General features: G+C 38.9%; 1 protein-coding gene across 9 annotated transcripts in view; it reads right to left on the bottom strand.

The window, feature by feature from the left end:
- The window catches only part of LOC126868569 (transient receptor potential-gamma protein), a 99107-nt gene that overhangs the window by 41806 nt on the left and 35920 nt on the right, over positions 1–21381 (bottom strand). For all 9 annotated transcript variants that reach the window (XM_050624167.1, XM_050624169.1, XM_050624166.1 and 6 more), the window contains one exon: positions 18689–18731. Coding sequence is in view for 4 of the 9 variants with exons in the window: in XM_050624161.1 (XP_050480118.1) it covers positions 18689–18731 (43 nt within the window). In the remaining 5 variants the exon portion in view is untranslated. The remainder of the gene's footprint in view (positions 1–18688; positions 18732–21381) is intronic.

Below are 21381 nucleotides of genomic sequence, written 5' to 3'. Positions count from 1 at the left end.
ACATACGCATGTCGTGTATGTGTAGACTATTAAATTGTAACATAGACATTGTAAATTGTAACATCATGCTCTTCATTAGGGCGAGTTTATTATTATATTGTTGGAATCCATACACTCTTGACATCGAGATACGCTCTTTCTCAATACTATTTTTACTATTTTACTTCTCTCTTTTTTTCGTTACTATCTCGATATCTAGTATTTTTTCAGGAAATATCGTTGCTCTGGATTTTACATAATCTTCCGAAGGCCTGCTCTCTTCTTCTTCTTTAAAGCTGGTATTGTTGGGAGAAAATTAAAAAAATCAACGACGAACGAGACGCTCATTAGTAGACTGCTGATGTTTATGTACATGTAATATCAAAAAAAAGGGGGTATACGCTTGGTCTATCATATATTTAAGTTCGAGTTGTCTCGGGATAGTATAAGTTATAAATTTAAGGTATAAACTAAGAATCACTAAGAATAAACTAAGTGAAAGAGTCATTATTATATATAGAAGGTGAAACGAAACAGTACACTCAATCCTTTTATAACACGATATTCCGAAAACATGGTTTCGAAAATTGCAGCACGGTACTATAAAAACACGGTGGAAAAATTGTTACACGTTTCCATATACCACGACATTCATAGACTCGGATAACCCTCATACAGCATGAACGTTTGCATCACGCTGTTTCGCTTTCGCTTGATACGATGTCGATACAACGCGGAACGAATTAACTGTGTCATAGAAGGATTCACTGTGCCTATACGCGTCATACTTAAACATTAAAAAAATTAAATTTAAGCATATCATTGTCGATTTTTCTGGTCAAATTATTCTGCGACGTACATACGTTGTCGCTTGAAATTCGATCGATCTATATCGTTCGTGAATCTTCGTTATTCTTCGTTATCAATTATTAAGCTTATTATCAGTGTTTCATTTTCCGCGCCATGCATTCGACGAGTAATTCGTGAAATTAAAACGTACACAGGTCAGCTCGACGAAAGAAAGAACAGATCATACGCTTCTTCTGTTCCATCGCTGAAAATTAATTTCACGTCTGAAGCTGGAATTCCCCAGCTGCAAAGCCTCGAAAGGATTAGTGTGAACCACCGGACGGTTCTTTATCTCGCAAAACTCCAAGAGCACGGTGTCCTCGACCAAGGAAAATGAGAAACGAGGAGAAAAGGGATGGAACTATGACAAAATTTCCTGGCTATTAATCCACGCGTGCAATTGTGTTTTTGCATGCTACCGAATCTTTGCCAGACAACCGTCTGGAAAAGTCTACGAAAGAGTATTCGTTTCGCGTTATACAAATGCACCGTTTCGAATATTTTGCACTCACATACCATAAATTACAGCGGTTACAGAAATTATTTTCATTATCGTACTTATTATGAAATTTACATATCAATTGATTAAGTTCAAGTATATTAAAATTCACGCTATTTTACGGCGGTATTTCCTATGACTGCAAAAATTTCCGTAGAAATGAAACGTAGAATCTGATGAAACGACTAAATTATGTTTGTACTCACCGTATATATTGCTTACTATGTAACTGCATAAGAATTTGCTTCAATAGCCATGGAAATTGTAATACAACACATAATATCGCTCTTTGGATTTGACAAGATGTAAATAGCCCCTGATACTTTGAAGATCTTGGCCGAGTATAGAAGAAAAATTGTAATTGTTCCGATATTTGAAAAATAGAGAGTTCACTGTATAAATTCAATACGTGTCCAATTATTACTGAAGTAGTGAAGACAAAGGGCAGCAAGAAAATAGATGATCAGAAGAGACGATAATGTTTTTGCGTTGCGTTTGCATTATTTCTTTGACAGTAAGCCTGTGTATGTATATCGGAGCACAGCTCGTAGTAGATGAAATAAAATGTTCATTCGTAAATAAAGAACATAAAGAACGCGTCGTCAAAAGAACGATCTCTTCCGCCGTATGGATTTACTAGAAAATCTGGAACGTTAAAAGCTGTCGTTCTCGAGATAGTATACGTAACATTAACCGTGGTTCCGTGTTCGGGAACGTTTCAAGAGCGTCTCAATATTTGGCTCGAGCAATAGTGGTCTTTTCACTTTCTGAAAGCTTTCGCCACTCGTAAGATGATCTTATCCGGTGGGAAATGGATCGATCATCCGCGATCCTATTCTTTTTCCCTTGAGAATCGTAGCGTTGATCGCCACGTGGAAAACGCTAGTTGGTTGGAAAACACGGCTCATTCTCGTGAATGTTGTACAATTGCGCATGTAATTAGGCATTTCTTCGAGAAGCATGCAGCCGTGTTATTTATAAGTTATGTGATGTGTTCTGCGCTTTGAGGCGTTTCGGTTCTTTGTGAAACGTTAAGAAGTAAAAACGACTAGTTGGGTGTACACGTCCTGGAATTGGAAACGAATTCTTTGCATCTTACAATTGGTACATCAAGACCGGTTAATTAATGATCGTTTAAGTAAAGTAAGATGTTACAGTTCGAGACAGATATAGCTAAAGCGCGAGTTTAATTTGATTAACCTGTTAACTGGAGAAGATGAGTCATCTCGTTATGCAGATCGCCAACTTCTTGAGAGCAATACATTTTTTATTCATAGATATTCTATTCCTTTGCGAGTCTTTTCACTACCGTTAAATTCCATCTGTCATATCTATTTAATTTGAAATAATTAATCGCTTGAACTACTTTAAGATGAAATTAATTTAATTAAATTAGATGGAAATATCAAAAGCAGCAAGTATTAAAACCAGTATTAAATTATCAAGAAATATCAAAATATAATGAATTTTCAAATCGAGCAACAAATAATTTAGATTTTAATATTAACCTCAACTTTAACTACCGTATTTTCCGTACGTTTCAATCGTAATCAATGTAGCCAAATTAATTTTGCATTCTAACGGTATTTCCTCTCAAAAGTATTTTAACTTCGGTTATTCTCGAATGAAGCATGTGCGAGCTGTGCTGTGAGGAAATTTGTATGCCTGACGCATTTGATAAAGTTGACATAATAGAATTATTTCAGGAAACATTTATTCAAATGCGGAATGTCAAATAAAATAAGGAATTATCTGATTTCACAGCCAAATAGAATAAATCAAAGAAATTTATTTACTCGAATTAATTAACCTGTAATAAGAGAGAATAATTAGAAGTAACGATTGTAAATATCATTTAGATGATTATTTTCCAGATATTTTACTCGAATATTGCCAAGATCTGAATCTAACTGAAATATAGTCGTCTTTATAAACTTTTAATTCCATGATTATAGAAACTCTCGATTAAGAATCGATCCGATTAACAGGCTAAGAACATCTTGATAAGAACGAACAAAGTTAGGACGAACACTTTTACGCAACTGATTAATTTCATCAGACTCTATCGTTCTTAAGCGAAGTAAACTTACGCAAGTTGCAAATTAATCTGACGGATATTTATAAAATTTTCCTAAAAAACGTTTCTAAGTAGAAATATTACAAAATCTGTCGTCAAAGAACTGTACGTTTAATCGCATCGATCCAGAGGGTATTGTTATTGCGAAAAGGCCTCGTTATTACTTTCGAGGAGCATTTCACCTCGTACTTCTTGAAACAAGGCGCTGATTGCGAGATTCTTTTACGTGCTCGTGGAAAATTCATTCAGGCGTTCGCGTTCGCCCGTTTCGATTCCACGTGGTCAAGTTAATTAATTAGAGGGAACGTCCTCTGGAAGCGGAGTCGTTTTCAGTTAGTCAACGACCAATTAAAATTTCGAAACGCGTGGCAAGCTTCTCGAAATTCGTTGACTTGTTACCAGAAGAATCATTCTGAAACACGGAACGCATGGATGACTGGGCGCTGATAGAGGCCTGAAATACGAGCTGCACCAGCTGCCTCCATTATCTTCGAGAAACTTCGCCAATTCCTACGCCAGCCTGCTAGAGAGATGCCAGCTTAATCCTCTTTCATCTGGAAATTGATATAAACTCGCGGAACCCACGAAACCAGATTCTGAACCCATCAATTTCTCTAAGTATCTAGAGGTATCATCCTTTTTTAATTTCATAAAAATAACAATCAAATCCATACTTGCAAAATACGCCAAAAGATTCCAATCAAGGTGCGATATTGTTACATCGTTGAAATAAACAGTTTTCGAAAGTAAAAGTTTGCGAAGCGCGATATCGTAAAAGTAGTTAAGAGGAGAATTTTAGCAACATTATATTGCAATCTGTGTAATATGTTATATTCGTAGTTCGCCAGGACTTTTGTTTTCGTTTATTCTTCAGGTATTTTCATCCATTTTTTAATTATTTTTAGCAACTTTCGACAGAAAATGTGTTTCATGTTGTTTAGCCCTTCTGCTATCTAAACGACGATGTACCGTAATAGTTGTGTTATAAAACTTAAAAAATTTCGTTTCATATGGATTTTGCGTATTCTTCATTTACCTTTTGCACAATATGTATTCTCCGTGTGATTTCGAAACGAAGAATAGATAACAGCTGTAACGATTACAAGTCTTAACAATTTATACTTGTCGACGACGAAACAGTTAATTAGGTTTCCTGTTGATAAGACGATAAGAGAAACGTAGATATAACTCGCATTACGAGTTTATGTCATTATATAAGATCTACGTAAAATCGATCGTATAATTTAATAATAATTGTTTGGTACTGAAATTTTTATACGTATGAAAACCTGGTGGCAAAGATGGCACCTATTGATATTATAATCCTATCGCGTTACTATTTCACCTCGTTCAATTTTTTATCCTATTCAGAGCTATACTTTTGGATAATGAGATATGGCAAAAAGCTTTTTGTTGTTAACGAAACTAGAAACAAAGTTGTACGCGTATTCGAAGATAAACTGTCTGAAGCTAGGTATTGTTTCATGGTAATAAAGACAGGAATCAACAAAACTTTCACCGTAATGCGAGGTACGTGGAAATTACAAATTTAATCCAGTGTGCGTTTTCGCGAAGCAATTGTCATAAAGTGTCGTTACACGGAACATAACAACCGAATTTACTACTGCCTAGCAACGTAAAGCAAAATCTCATTTTGGATTCTTCTTTAACGAACATTATTGTCGTCAGATTAATTGGATTCCTTTTAACGGCGTTTAATCTCTCACGTTGCATCGTTTGCGCCGAGATAAGCAGAAAATTCATTGACTCTGGAGGTTGATATTCCGCGACTTATCATGTTACCGTAGATTATAGTGTCCAATAGTTCCACAGGGCATCGGCCGTTTATATCCGTGGATACAGAGATCTGATTTAAAATGGTAAACAGTGGTCGATAACAGATGACGGAGGATACCAACCGGAAAAGTAATTTTTTCGGTTTTACCCGGCTGCCACTTGCAGAAACCGAGATCAACGGGATTGCGGCAGAGTCGAAGCGATGTTTGATTCCAGGTAGTTGAGAGCGACGAGCGAAATACGACCAGTTGCTAAAGTTACGCATGCCAATGTAGAACCGCGTTTCTCAGTCGATGATGATTCACGTCCGGAGCTATAAATTTCGCTCGAATCGAGTCGACGAGAAAATTTGTTCTATCCTGAATGAGATGCAGCCACCGAGGTTAGGAAACCGAATGTTCGGCTCTTCTCGTACAATGAAAATCAGCTACGAAGTATACATAATATCATCGTTTCGTTTCATTCGCTGTGTCGTGAAACGAGTGTAAATATTGGGGAAGGAAGAAGGGAAGAATTGGGATTGAAAATCCCAACGCGTACAAATCCCTCGTTTCCACGCGGTTCGTTAACGGATCGTCTGGAACGCTTGAAATTTTTATATCGTCGTAGAGGGAAGAAAGCTTCTCCTCTTTTGTCTGGTTCTTACTTCCAGTGAAGAGGTGATCGTTCACGCGTTTTCAACAACGCCAAACAATTAAATCAACAAACTGAAAGAGTTTGAACTGAAAGAGTTCTGTATCCTCTTTCTTTGCTTTCCTTCTTTCATTTTCTTTGTTTTCGAGTACAAACAAAGCGAAATACAGCGCTATACTTCGCTCGTAGCAAATTAACTTCTCCCTGCTGCCGGCAGCGGAGTGCCACGAAAATCTTGTCGGCCGACGTGATTCGACATCCGCGTGACGTAAGCCTAATTGCAAGGGAGGTAAGCCTAATTGCACTATTTCGTATCCCCTTAACTAAAGACGATCAACTGATTGACCCAGATTCACCGGGCATTACCATAGCCAGCCTCGTCTTACCAAGTGTTACCGTTTCTCCCTCTAATGATCGGATCCTGTGTTCGAATTAATGTCTATCCATTCACGAACCATTCTGCTTCGTTCTTAGTTAGCTTAGTACGTGACCTATCCAGCATCAGATCCCAGCCAAGGATCTTCACTCGATTCCTGTAGCCAGCTTCATTTTGAAAATTAGCAACCTGAGCAGAGGACAGATTTAAAGGGGAACTCTGTTCTGCGTCCCACTGCGTGTTACGCTTGTAAACATACATATATACATATACTCACACAGAAACCACTATAATTTTCCAGACCGGACACGAATAAGACGTGACTTGGGGAAACCGCTTATCATACGGGCTGACGCTCCAAGCCGTGTACACCTTTCGGATAAACGCGGATAGACGCGATAAAAGACTCGGAATGTACACTAATTGGATTAGAACACGGTGGTTTGCGTACATAGTCAAGGCTTGTGAAAAGAGGGGCAATTTTTCGACCGAGTTAATATACGTTTGTCTATGAGTTCTGGGTTACCGTGAAAATAAGTTTCCTCGCCAAATTTAAAGTTGGACCATGTTTAAGCTTGCTGCGTAGCTTCTATATACATTTGCAGATAGCCGTTAAATTTTATCGATACAACCATGACAGCCGTGTTTCACTACAGTACCGATGAAAATTTAAATTGTTTTACATGTTGATAAGTTTCCTACGATCAGATAATGTACACGATTTCTTGTCTCGATAGCATATTGTTTTTTGTTGAAACAGCGACGAAATTTGGACATACAAATTCGGAAACCGTGGCGGTGTTAAACTCCGAAACTCTATTTCGATCGGCAACGCTTTCGTAACTTCGTACGATGACAAAGGACAGATAGACGTTTTCCTGATTTAGGGAAATCCTTCATTTGATGTTTCACGGGCAATATCAGTCTCAAAGGTAATCGATGAATCGTATATTAAGCTTGAATAGCGTATAGTGGCGGAAATTTCGGGGCTACTTATCATCGAGACGATTGATGCGGAGACACGTTTGAAACGCGCGTAGGTTTGGCCTGTACGAGCACGTTATCACAACCGGTGACCTAGGAAATGCCCTCGCATCGATTAGTCCCCTGCATCCTGTCGCATCGCAATTCCCTTCCTTCCTAGTGTCCAGTTGTACTGATTCAGTAGCTCAGCAGAGTTTACGCTTTCCCCCGTTCTATTTTTAATATATGCACTCAACGAATATCGGAGAAAAAGTATATACACGTCATCGAAGCACTTTGCTTGGTAGCATTGGTGGCATGTTGGTGGCCGTAGATGCACGATTATGCCCTGGCAAAGAGCCAATGCCGTGAAACGCCCTTTGTAACCTGCTCCGTCGACACGCAAAAGGTATTCATCAAGTTTAACACAGTAGGGCGTTATTTCGTCTGACCCCGGTTATCCCCGGAGACACAGTCTTCGCTGTTTAATCTCTGGCTCTCATTCTCGCAAAAGGAAAGATTATAAGCAGCTTCCGTACTTTCGAGAAAAAGGACAAAGATCGTTGCAGGAAAATCTGATCGATTCGAATAGGAAAGCTTATTCCGAGAAAAGCGAGAGGAATGTAGCGATTGAATCTTTATGCCTTTGAATACGCTTTTTCGCCGTGCGTTTCGATATTTTGCGTTAATGCTTGGAAGCTCGTCTGACTACAAGCTATTCGTTTCTACTGCGCGTTGTTATTCTTCAACGAAGCTGCTTTCACACGATTTCTCTTCCCCACGAACAGTTTGTTTAACGTTCATTTACAAGCAGCCCCGGTGCGCCAGCAACGAAACAACCGTTCACGTAGAGAAGAAACAAACTTTTAGGAATTCGATAACTTCCCTTCTGTTTGTCTCGTTCGGTTTCCACGTCTGACGCGTCACCGTCCGTTTCCACTTGACCGCGTCTCGTCGCCAACCTTTGTGTTACACGGTCCTTCCATTAATCGTCGTCTGCGTTACGAAATTATTCGTTCAATTAGCGGTTCGGTGCACGATTCCCATCGACGGAGTATGTGGAATCGTTCGTTCATCTCGTATATTCAGTCCTCGAATGGAAAATGCATTACGTGGGCCACGTACATTCACGAAGTAACATCTCGTGTAATGGACGAATCGTGCTTACCTAATTCTACCGAACATTAATTCCAAGCTATCAAAACTATCGCGTTACCGTCATATATTATCCGGCGAAGATAACGCAACTGATGAATTACCTTCTGGTAAATATCTTTACTTAAATATCTATCTAAATATTTAGGATTGTTAGTTTCACCGGTGCTAAATGGAATTCGATCGATTATTTGGATGACTGTGGGGAGCAGGTTAAACGAGACAATCCACCGTCAAAAGGCGTAATGAGTTTGAAAATTAATGACCACGCGAAAATCGCTCTATTCGGTTGCAAAAGCACGCAGTCCGGTTTACGTTATAATTATAACGTCATAAATGCCAGCATTGCTAAAGAGAATAGCGTGATCTGGTAACTGTTTGGCCACCAGTCCGCTCCTGTCACGTTTCTACAATTAAAACCCGATTCACCATATGCCGAATTTCTAACAAGCGGCGATCATTTGTCCATCGTAAAATTCCGTTAAACCAGCAATTCGCAACGAACAATCAGAATTTTCGAAAATTAAGCGAATATTTGGAAATTCCGCGTGAGAGTGTACATAATAAAACCATAATCATACGCATCTGCATAATTAATTTAAAAATACCAACAACTATCCGACGACTATTTTCTGTTATAAAACACGCGCAAGTGTTCCGACCTTATTTTCGACGGTTCTCAAAAGTGAAGTTTCCAATTCTATTTTAATTACTTTCTGTTCATTACGAAGGTACTTAACAAATACAATTTTGATTACACAGTTTGTTTCGTAAACTAAACAGTTATAGACCTACAAGCTCAAGTTTCTCACGGGTTTCCTATAGCAATTACCTCGAGAAAGAAATTTTCCAACTAATCGAATCAACGATCGTCTAACAAGTTGATGGCATCGTCGAAAATTTAATAGAACGCCGACTGTTCTTATCGATCTCTAAAGTCGATCGTGTTTTACAATTCTCGCCAACCTGGATTTTTAATCACTTTTATGATCCTCTCTGGTTGGTCTCTCGCAACCAGGCTAAACTTTTCTAATTAAACGTGCGAGAGCGCGACCCTGGCAATAGAACGGTCAATTATCATCGCGTTTGCTTCGATTCGCCTGGTTCCTCTCCCGTTTTGCGTTTAATTTACGGTTCAATCTATCAGGTGGCTTATCGATTCGAAGCGAAAAGCGAACGGAGGAAAAACGTTTTTACCCATATCTTTGATCTGTATGTATCTGTTTTTCCACTTCGGTGTGGTTGTCACGTCCGAAGGATAGAGAAAATAAAACGAACGTGGCTCGTGTCCCGACTGTCTTCCCACTTGTTCTCTGTGTTCGTATATAAAAATAACAGAATTTCTCAACACTCCTTTCTTCGATTATCGTGATTTTAAGATTCACAGATTTTTAACTACTGTTGCTACGATGTTGATCATGTAACAAGTAAATCAATATATAAGAAATATTGTTGTTAAAATTTTTACTAGAATTTAAAAAGATACCAAGATTAAAGATATTACAAATTTCCTATGGACACAAGGAATGCTATAAGATTACTATAAAGATTATCGCAAATTAAATCTCGGTGCTCAATTAAAAGATGAACGATCAACTGTTGACACGATGTTACGTAAATTTAAGCTGCAACTGTAATCTTGCGGTCGTGTTCACACTTTGTTCAATCAATATTTTTACAAAATGCCATATGTTGTTTCAATAATAAATATGTCGTATTGCGCGTGTAATACGTTTAAGGAAACATCACAGATTATTGTAAACGAGTTATATCTGGAGGAAAACCAATACTCGTAAAGAGCTTCGAACGTAAAATCATATTTTTCAATGGTGGATCATTTTTTACCAGCAGCAAAATTAATTTTATGCAATCAGCTTATCCTACGTTAATAACGAAGTTTCTTTAGTATTGATTTTATGGATTATATCTGTCGTATCGTTATTAGAGATATTACACTGTATCGATACTATCGATTTACGTGAAAGTGAACAGCAAAGCCATTCAAGAATACAAGACTAAAAAATTCGCGTATCCATCAACATCACGAAAATAAAGATTTAATCCAATCCCTCCTGTCGATTTTAAAAAGCGTCGTTCGATGTTTGATAAAAATTTATGGAGTAGCGCGGCAGATTTTTCCGTTGTGAACATTTCCCAGAACTCAATTTAATGTAACGGAATTTCAGCTACTTCTTTCGCTGTTAAAGCGACGAGTTAAACCGAATTTCAACTCAAACCGCATCACGAATTTTCCGCTGTCGGTCGTTCTCAGTTGCTGCGATGTTTCGCACGGCGTAATAATTGCAGACGTTCCCGAAGCATAATTCCCTCGGGATATATATTCCACGTCAACGAAGCGGAGACCTTCGTGCTCGCATATTTCACCTGCCTGGAGAACGACCCCGATTAATCGTTATTATTTCCGATTTGGCACGAGCAAGCGCGACGAAATCGTTCGACGTCGCGTCAAGATGTCCACCACGTTGTATGTTATTACTCCAAATTCAAAGTCACTCGACATTAATTCAATAATTTGCATATTACATTACAGTACATTATATTACAATATATCATATCACACGAAATGGATATACTACCGCTCGAAAGTACCGGGGTATTTGATTATTTCTGACAAAATCAACTTCGATTGCATAATCACGAATAAATCGAAATGCAACGATTTATTTAGAATGATGAAAATTATTTAGAATGATTTCCGTTATATCGTTATAAAATATTATTGTTATGTATATATTATAATATCGATGTTCATTTATAGTGTCAGTTTGCTATTGTTACGCTAAGGAATAAGTTAAATTATATATCGGTTTATTATTATTATATTAGGTGGTAATGAAAGAACGAAAGGATAAAAGGCAAGAAGCAAAAGTTTTGTAACTCATCGGGGAATCAACAACGGACTAACTAACTCACTGTTACGAGAAATGGTTATGCGTACATTGTATTATTAGAAATTACAGGCACTTGCTTCAATTACGGAAATTCCTAAGAGCTTTGGTTGTAGATCGCGTGTAGCTCGGTGCTGTTTGCTCAGAAACTACAGAGAAACAAGAACTTTTACGTATCTCTTCATCTTCCAACGCGGCCAAAAATGGACTAGAGAAAAATAAAGTAAACGATATATCGCGATGGCGACCGCAGAGATCCCTTTTTGAAATTCGAGCTACCTTTGTGTGAAAGAAAAATCGCGACGACAACGATGTTATAAACCGATTGTGTTTGCGAAACGTTTTCCACCATTAGTAACCATCATTAGCGTATTTGTCTTTTGCGTGGATTATATACGTTCATAAATCATACACAATCGTTCATAGCGATAACAAGAATTGATGATTTCTAGTCACAATCATATCAGTATTCACTGTTGTAACGAAGAATCGTATGTGCCAACAATAAGGAAAATTCCTTATTTAATTTGTAAATCGTCAAATTTAGTTATAAATTATTTTTATCTGGAAAAACAAAAGACATAAAACTCGGAAAGGCTATTTGTCTTGTTACTGCAGTGCTAAGCAATAAAATACATTGTGTACATTGACAGGTCAACAAGCACAGTTTTGTATGAGAATATGATTTATACTCATGAAGTTAATTTGCAGCTACTATCGGTATTTTTTGAAATTATCGGAATTCGATATCGTACGTATATGTATTTGCGAAAGTCATTTTGGTATTTACTTTATTTATTTTTTATCATTTATTTTTATATCATAATTCTCTTCTCGCTGTGCATTTTTTTGTTTCTGATATCTTTTCCTCTTGGATCTAAAGTACACGATCTTTCTTCATTTCTTCGTTATTTTATTGTAGGTTAATGGTGTTTTATCATCTACACCTTCAATAAATAAAAAGTGTATCTTTCGAATAATTATGAATAGAATACTATATACAGATAAAACTATACAACTCGTCATTGCCCAACTAAATTGATGTTTGCCATTTAAAAATCTTAAACTGTTTCTTAATCACGCGCAAACAGTCGCACAGTTTGCAATTTAATTTCACGAAAAACCGATCTTTTCGTGGAAAAAGTTACCGCTTGGACGATGTCCGGGTATTTAAAGAGGTCATAGGACAAAACGATTTAAAAACTGACTACGAAAACTTCGAATTAAAATACGAACTTCGAAGTTTTCCGGGTGCGACGTCACGTTTCCGGATGCTCCAACACGATCGTGTTCTAGTACACGAGGATGGATGAAAGAAACAGTGATTTTTTACGCGGCATCTTGCTAACGAAGGTCCGTAAAGTGGTTTTAATTACATTTACATAGCCGCGTCTCTTTCTCGCTTTGACGATAGAACCGGTGATTTTCCTCGGTAGATATTAAGCTTACGCTTGTTGTGATTGATCACAATTTGATGATTGAGTAACACGCGCCACACAATGTTGGCTATAGGATTGAAATAATTAACGCGTCTCGTTCTCGCTTTGACGTAAACCTATGACTTTCGTCGACAAGTATTAAGCTTTCATTTCCCAATATTGATCGAATCGCTTTGCGAATTCGAAACTCACTGACAATTCACGCATACGCGTCTCGCAACGTTGCTAGAAGTAAAGTAACTGGCAGGATTCCAACCACTTAAGTTGAAAGTTTAATTAGATGCTGCGGTGAATTTGGTTAACCGAGTCGTCACGTTTCGCGACGCATCGCTAAAAATCTGCACACTCTCCGCCTAGATGCGACGGTAGACGAGAATACCAGGACCAGCAATGTGGCGGGTAGAAAAAAAGGAACTCTCTCTCTCTCTCTCTCTTTCTGTCTCTCTCTCTCTCTTTCTTTCTCTCTCTCTCTTTTAGTCGAAGATGTATAATTCGTTGGAACAGTGTTTTCACCGAACGCGCGACTCGCTTCGCGTGCAATTAAAACCTTGGGATTATTTCACGAGAAGGCAAGAGAAATGTGGTCAGACTATCCCACGCAAGCTGTTACCGTTAATTAGGATTAATCGAGCGGCAACGCCATTACGTGGCTCGCGAAGTGATAATCATTCGGCAATTAACTAATAAGCCTATGGGTAGGTTTGCAGCTGTTGTGCGACTTACGATTACCAATTTCATTATCTGTGTATTGTACCAGACTACTCAGATGATCTATCGCGGTGATCAGTCATGTCATCGCGTTTTTTATCCAATTTCGTTCGTTTCAATATTTTCCAACGAGATAATGAAGTAATCGACAGCAATACATTTAGATACGTTAGCAATTACGGTTTATTTCCCTCGAAACGGTAGTTTAACAAAATCGATGGCGTCCGTTAGCAGCAAATTAGGCTGCACGCTAGCCCACTGTTCCGTTTCACTGATATTCTCGTATATATATGTATTTCGCGAGCCATTAATTTACCAAATCAACCGCCGAGTATACAATGGTTCGCCAAGATATTATATTTGCACGCGCATCATAGAAAAATTTCATTTTTTCATATAAATATAATTGCGCGTGTCGTGTCTATATTATAAAAGGTTTCTACAAGTGTTCGAGATATTTTTGCGAGCATCGGAAACATATAGCGACGATTTATGGAAAGTTCCAACTAAATATACAGGAATTCTTATCCGCTTTAACTCTCAATTTATTTATCCAAAGAATGCTTCGCGATCTTATCGTATTTCGAAAGGCAGCTGCGTTGGGAATTTCGAATTCCGTTTGTTGAGATCGATCCGTCGTGCTACAGCGTTCGTCCGCGCGTTACGTTTGCCTGATATATTCTTCGGTACGTCTACACAATTTCGTTTATCGTAAGGCTGTTCGCGAAAGTTTGTCCAAGCGAACTGCTGGAACTGCGAGCATGGAATTCGAAATACAACCATGAGCTAAAAATCGATTATCGAGTAATCGACTGACTAAAACCCTCTACTACGTTTTCTAATTGATCGCAGCCGTCAAATTCCGGGATACGTGTTTTCTGATTCCAAAGTTGCGACTTGCGAAACCGTGCCGGGTTTCGCACGTATTTTTATAGCTCACAGCGATTTGGTCTTCGAATTAGAACGATTACTACGAATATTCGAAATTTTATCCCGACTTGTTTCTTCTGAATAAAATATTTTCAGAATCTATTCGTACACTTAATTTGTCCACCGAAAAAGTCGCGGAATAATTTTGTTTAAACGGTATCCTACATTATTAGATATATTATCATTTGCTCCCATTTTTTCTGCAATTAATTCTTGATGCAAAAAGAATTTAATTGTCTTCGTAAAAAAGATATTCGAATAACATCCTGTTCACGATTGTTACTGAATTTTCATCCTTGGTAATCAAACGCTTGTTCCTTGATAATGTTACGTATTTTTTCTGCGATGACCCTCGCGCTATTAGCATTCCGAATTGTTCACGACACTATATGCTAAGTATGCTGTTTCCATTTCAGTTACACAAAAACGTATACCAATAGATATCCCATCTATAATCATTGATTGTTCTCGTCAGACTGTGAAACGCTGCAAAAAAATAAGGTAAGCACACGGTGACAGGCAGAGTCGTAAGTTATTCTAAATCCCCAAAAAACGTATGACCTACTCAACAAAGTATCTGTCAATATAACACCTATTTTTATATATTCGCAAACTTTCACACGTCTACGTTGACATACTTCTATTGAGTTAAGTAGCAATATGAAAGAACATGTTTTGTACTTTAGACTGGAACAGAATCCTGCAAAGCAAAAAGCCGAAATTCTTTGAAAACAACCGTCGACTGTCTAGCAAACGATTATTCCTATCGAGCGGCAAGCTCGCAAGAGACGAATGCATAAATAAACAAGTTACGCAATGTTTTTCCATGAATCTGTATCCTCTGCGCTGTAGGTGACCCAACCGTGTCTTCGAGCAACACTGTTTTCAAACCCAGCGCCCCAATGTTCTTCGTTTTTGTATATTTTCTAGAGTTCAACACCCTTAAACGTCTTCCGCCGTTCGTAACGCTAACCAGCCCTCGGTGATCGAAGTCTCCGAGGAAGTAGCTCGGTATTGGCTACTAACAGGCCAACGAAATTCCCCGGAAACCAACTAGATTATATTCTTCTTTTTTTCCCGTTGCATTTCAGTTTCCGACGTTCTGCTGCGACCAAATTAAATCACCGACGAAACTTCGCGTTCAGGATGCTCTTCTTCGTGCTTTGTCATCGTTGAACCTTCTTCCTTTGTCCCCGTTTCTTTTTTCAGTTACCGTCCCTGGTAAAGTTTCGGACTGCCCGAAGTAACATCGAACGTTCCAACTATAGATACACCGGCTCACGAAAGCATTTGGACACTTGTTATAGAATACGTTTATGTGTACATAGTTCGTGCTATTGTGGCATTTTGTTAACATTGTAACGAGGCTGTCGTGATTATGTTGATAAAAATCTGAAACGATCCGACGATGTATTAGGTTGTCCGAAAAGTTCCTTTCGTTTTATCAGGAAATAAAAAACATTTTTCGGACAACCTAATATATGAAGATTAAAGGGAGAGAAGATAATGAGTCGTATTTACAGGTTTCGGTATATCGAATAATATTACATTACTGAAATTGTTTTTATATTTGGTTTAAAAGCTTGACATGAGTTTCATTGAAACAAAATTTTCCAAATACTGCTTTTAATGATATTACGTTCGTGATGTTAAATTCGTGAAAATATCGTTTGTCTCGACGAGCATATCTCTGTTTTTCACAAAACTTGCATAAGAATTCGTTTGAAACCTTACCAACACGATCGTGACAATCGAGTCTCCTATAGCACAGATAATATATTCGTAAAAGGCGTCTACAACCGAGTCACTGTATATCCCTCACGTTCTGCTTTTTCTTTTATATGGCGACGTTGGGAAAATCATATCGACGCTCGGAGCTACGCGCAGATAGAAAACAAATGACGCGAGAATAGCGAGGGCGTGGCGAGGGATAAAGCGATTGTCGTTAAATTCTGCGGCAAACAATTAAAACGTTGTTTCGTTGACGTAAAATGGTTTGCATCCTCTAATAAATAACGTTTAATAATAGATGAAAACCGCGGTCGGTTCGTTTAAAAAGAACATGCACGATTATTTTCACAGACAGAAGAATCATCATGTCGAAATATTTCCTGGGCAAGCATTCTTTAAACCGGGCGCAAGATCGACCATTCCATATGTTGTATGCTGTGCCGTAAATATTATCGTAAGACGTTGCGACCATTTCTCTTGTCGAAACGATCGTTCATTCTGATCAACGGCGTGTATCAAATACACACGGCGTGACTGTGCCGGCCGCGCCGTGCCAACCTATCGATCTACCCCGTCTCTAATCGAATATGCAATGTTTTTCACTGTTGAAAATTCATACGATGCCGTGCTCCGCGAATTCTCGCACAAACTTCCAAATATTCATGTCTCTTCCGACGTGGTTCCAGCCTCGATGTTCTCCTCGAGTCTCTCTAATCTTTGCCCCCGATACATAGTCACACACTACGTTCAGAGTCTTCAGAGGTGCGTTGAAATTGTATTTAAACGCAACGCTGATAGAGAGAGAGAAAGAGAGAAAGAGAGAAAGAGAGAGAAGGACGAAACGGCAGGTTAGGTAAATAGTAGAGGGATATTCCAAACATTTAAGCGATTCTCATCAGCTTCGCTTGTACTGCATAAGTAAGAGAATTCAAAATGGAATATAGTGGAAGATTCTATTGTTAATTTCTATGACTGTTTTACGAGAGAACTAGATTTCGGTTAAAAAGTGTTGGTTGCTCCACGCTCGCTCGAAGATTTACCTCGAGCGTCCTGAGTAAATGAATAGGTTCGTACGATAACAGGACGAAATTGCCAGAGTACGCGATTCGTCGGTCGAAAATTCGAAAGCTGCGTGACCTCAGGCAATGACCTGGCTTCCGGAGATAAGGGCTAGTTCGTGGAAGGCTTTCGAATCGTTGCAACGTTGCATCTGAAAGGCTGGTTTTCATTAATCATTTTTCCCGCTCTTCGCCACGTCGGCGTCCAAGTCGATCGAGATTACCCGTCGGAGGAAACTGAATCGGCGAAACAGCACCGGTCGAAATATTCTGATAATATTTTCAGACGATCGTTCGTGCCGACAGGTAATTCGCGTCGACTTCTTAGCGCCCTCGTTCCCCTACCCAATTTCCAACGATAATTTGGCCAAATGGTGGGAACCATACAACGGGTCTCAGATGCAAATGTAAATGCATCACGAGAGGATGAACGTGCCACGATTTTTTACCTCGGTCCTCCGTCGATCGTTGTAATTTATGGACACACGAATACAATCGAGCCAACGCTCCAGGAGACTCGTCTATGTATATACGCGCGTGTTCGAACTCCTTCGGACGATAAAACGTTTGCACGGTCGACATCACAGTGCAGCCTCGCGCTAGTGGGCGTTCCCCGAGTGCATCGTGCGAATTTACTAGGGATCGCTGAGGGTGTACGAACTAAGGGAAAAATCAATGCAACGCGGCCACCAAACACGCAACGTGAAACAAAGTCCACGAGAAAACCACCGTGCCCGGTGCTGTCGAGAGGTCGAGAAGTGTTGCAGTAAGGGTACGTATGCGAAAGACCCAGATAAGCGTAATATGGCGTCGTATAAGACGATGGAAAAATTCATACTCCGATCGGCGTATAATGCGATTTAAGAATTACCTAAACGGCCTCTATACAGAAGCATATTGTTGCGAGATAAACAAACAAGAGCGGTATTGTAGATTTTACATCTTGATGATAATTAGGCGACGCGTTTGTCATTTCTCGGATGTGAATCGTGTTACTAGTGCGTTACGTTTCGTTAAAAATGGGCCATTTCGAGCCTACTCTGAAGAGTAGTGAACGTCGAAACGAAACGCGGTGTACTAATAACACGACTGAAAGCCGAAGAATGCCAAATATGTCAAGAACGGTATTTGTCACTTTTTGCTGCGTTTGCCTCCAGCACTTTGTCTCGGGCCTCACTCACATTTAACATGCAAACGTATATCCTTCTCAATTGTTTGGAAAATCATAATTTCTAGAGAATACCTGAATTCGGTGTACTTCGTCTTAAGCGTATATTTCCAAATTGAGTGTCGTGTTACATTATAATCGTTTTCTATCGTGGCGTGCTCGTGTTACTCGCTTACGACGGTAACTTACTGTAATTTATGTATTAATCTTTGTACGATATGGAAGACTTCGCATATTCCATGATACTTATTTCCATATGGAATTAATCGTATTACTTCAACAAATAATCCAGTTTATTTTTTCCGTTTTGGGAACCGTATAACGCGAAACGTATATAGAACGTTATAGGGAGGTCCGGTAAACAACAACTAATGCGTGCAACGTATGAAAAGGATCTGATGTACTGTGCGTACTCACCGATCGTCGGTATGTTCCTGTCATGATTTCCCTCGGTGGAAAACTGAAACAGAAAGAACAACGGGGGTTAAACATCGACGATCGTATCAAACGATTCGTGTGAATCGCCACGAGCAAAAACACCTTCCCCATCTCGTTTCTCCGCGATAGAAATCACATCAACGCGTGATTGGCTGCGCAGAAACCTTTTTTTTTTTTTATATTTCCCTGTTAATGGACTACGTTCGATGGAATATCCTCTCGATGAGAAGGCAAATGGATGGAATAGGGGAAATGCTTTTACCATGCGATAGAATTCTACGAGGAGAAGAAAATTTATCGGTTTCCTAATGGCGGCACCGATTTTCGTCGATAGTCAAATATTTTTCATCATGCTCGATTGTTTTTCTCCTCGTTTTATTACCCCGACCCGACCCGACCTTGTGGGCAAGCCCAGCGGATGTTTATTTTTTACTCAAACTGTTTATCCGATACAATTGTAAACAGATTTATTGTAATCATCGGATTCGCGAACAGAGAAACTAGCAGCGATAAATACGCGTGTAAACGTTTGAAATGTTTGTGACCGTTTCGAGGGCGTAAAATACATCGTTACTTGCTGCAATTGAATCACGCTGCACCTCGTATCTCGTTAACACCGGCAAGAACGTAAAGAGAAGAAAGAAAATTTTCCATCGGGCGGTTCTTGTTCGGCAAACGTTTCTTTCAAACAAAACATATCCCTCGGGTTCTGAAGGTAAACTGAGTTTATTCAGAGCCAGCACCGGTAGGAAATAGAAGCCGGCAGAAAGGAATTTCGAAGTCGTGCACCGCCGTGCGAAATTCCTGACTGGCTCGTGCACAGTGAAGGAGCGCTGTCTCTTGGAAAAAGAAGCTTCCTGTTCTGTGGCCGAAAGAAGCCACCGCCAATCGATACACGGTTTTATCCCTCGCTTTAAAGCTCCGAGTATCGTATCCGGAGCATCGATCAGCTTTGGCTTTCGGCTAAATCGAGCGTGTCAAAGTTCCGAAGGTTCCCAGGAATCCTGATCGACTCGTTAGTTTCGTTTCTTCGTAGAATGAATAAAATGGATATATTTTTTAAATTAGTACCGTCGTACAAACCATGAAGGTATAACGTGATATATTTGCTTGGTCGTGTGGTTACGACTTTTCAAAGAATCGCAATTTCAAAATTAAAAACACTGTGTAAAAAATGTCTGTGTGCTCTCTATGCAAATATTCTAATTAAGTCAAATATTGTCCTTTCTCTGGCTTTGGGTTTTGCGTTTGTATAAATATCCTACATGTCTATAGAGACATCTTTCAGTCATCTTTTAGTTATCGAGCGATGCAGAAAATAGAAAATCGACAAACATAAATTTATCGCGTCTTGTTTTTATTTGTATTTCTTTACCCGTTTTTATGAAAAATAATACGATCCACGGCGAGCGTGTTAATTTGTAAAATAATTTCGTTATCTCGATAGACATTAGTAAATCGTAGATTTAACTATCTTCGAAATTATCTTTGAGGAGAGGATTTCATCGTAGACGACAGAACGCGAATTTATGGAAAACGGAGCAGAATTCTTGCAAATACGTATCTTTCGTAAATAAAATGGGAAACGAAGATGTAAAGCAAAGGAATATCGACAGGGCACGTTCCTACGTTGATTCGACGAAATATTTACCTCGCGATCGCGTCTTTGAAATTCCTTTTCCACCTGCAGCTAACTTTTTTATACACGACAGACGCATCTTGAAAAATTCGACGCGTTTCTTTTCACGAATCGACAAAGGGGAAGAGACAGCGATAAAATGTATACAACGAAATTGGCCGCGATAAGGTGACTGACATGTGCCGGTTGTACTGTCTGACACGGACTCGAGGATCGCGAACGACGAATGTCACAGAGGCTGCGAATTGTTGTCATTTAGATGCAAAATATATTATGTTGTTTCGTGGAATCTTAACGCTATGAATTGTGAACGTTTTTGTCTCTTTTTCAAGTACAACAAATAGCCGATAAACTAAGACAAGAAAGATCAATATCGTTCTTTCAATATTCTAGTTTGCAATATTCTAAACACGTTTCCAAAAACTGCTTGCTGCTCAAACGATTAAAAAATTCATTGATAGTACTCTGTCTATAATTTTTCTGTTATTCCTGACAATGAAATAATGGTAATTGAGTATTTTTCGGTGGAAAGTCAACGATTACGTTGAATAGTGCTCCGCCCTGACAGGGTATTATGTGAGAATAATTCCGTAAGGATTTTCCACCGGTTTCGGCAATAAGAAATCGTTTCCATGCCCGTTAACCAAGAGAGTCTCGTCGTTTCCTTGGATTAGGACCGTATCTTCTCGTCTGGTCCTGTACAGCCCTTCGCGAAAATACCGAACAAGCTAATCCACCCAGTAAGCCCGATTTCCACATCGTTTGTCACTTTGCTAGATTTCTCTCGAATCATCGAGACATCGATCTAATTGTTCTGTGTGTGTAATTATATCGTATAAGAACGAGTTAACTCATTAAGGATCAGTCAGTCAAGTAATGTATAAACGTTATACGTAGATTCTAGATACATGGTTTACATATTATCTTATTAAGCTACAGAAAATACATTAAAATAAAAGATATTCCATAAAAATCCACGAATGGGAAAAAACAGTTTCCCCAAATAAAGGGAAAATATATCATATTGCTGTAA

This window comes from Bombus huntii, chromosome 8 (genome assembly GCF_024542735.1).
Source record: "Bombus huntii isolate Logan2020A chromosome 8, iyBomHunt1.1, whole genome shotgun sequence".
NCBI classification, from domain to species: domain Eukaryota; kingdom Metazoa; phylum Arthropoda; class Insecta; order Hymenoptera; family Apidae; genus Bombus; species Bombus huntii.
This window is presented reverse-complemented; position numbering and strand designations above follow the sequence as displayed.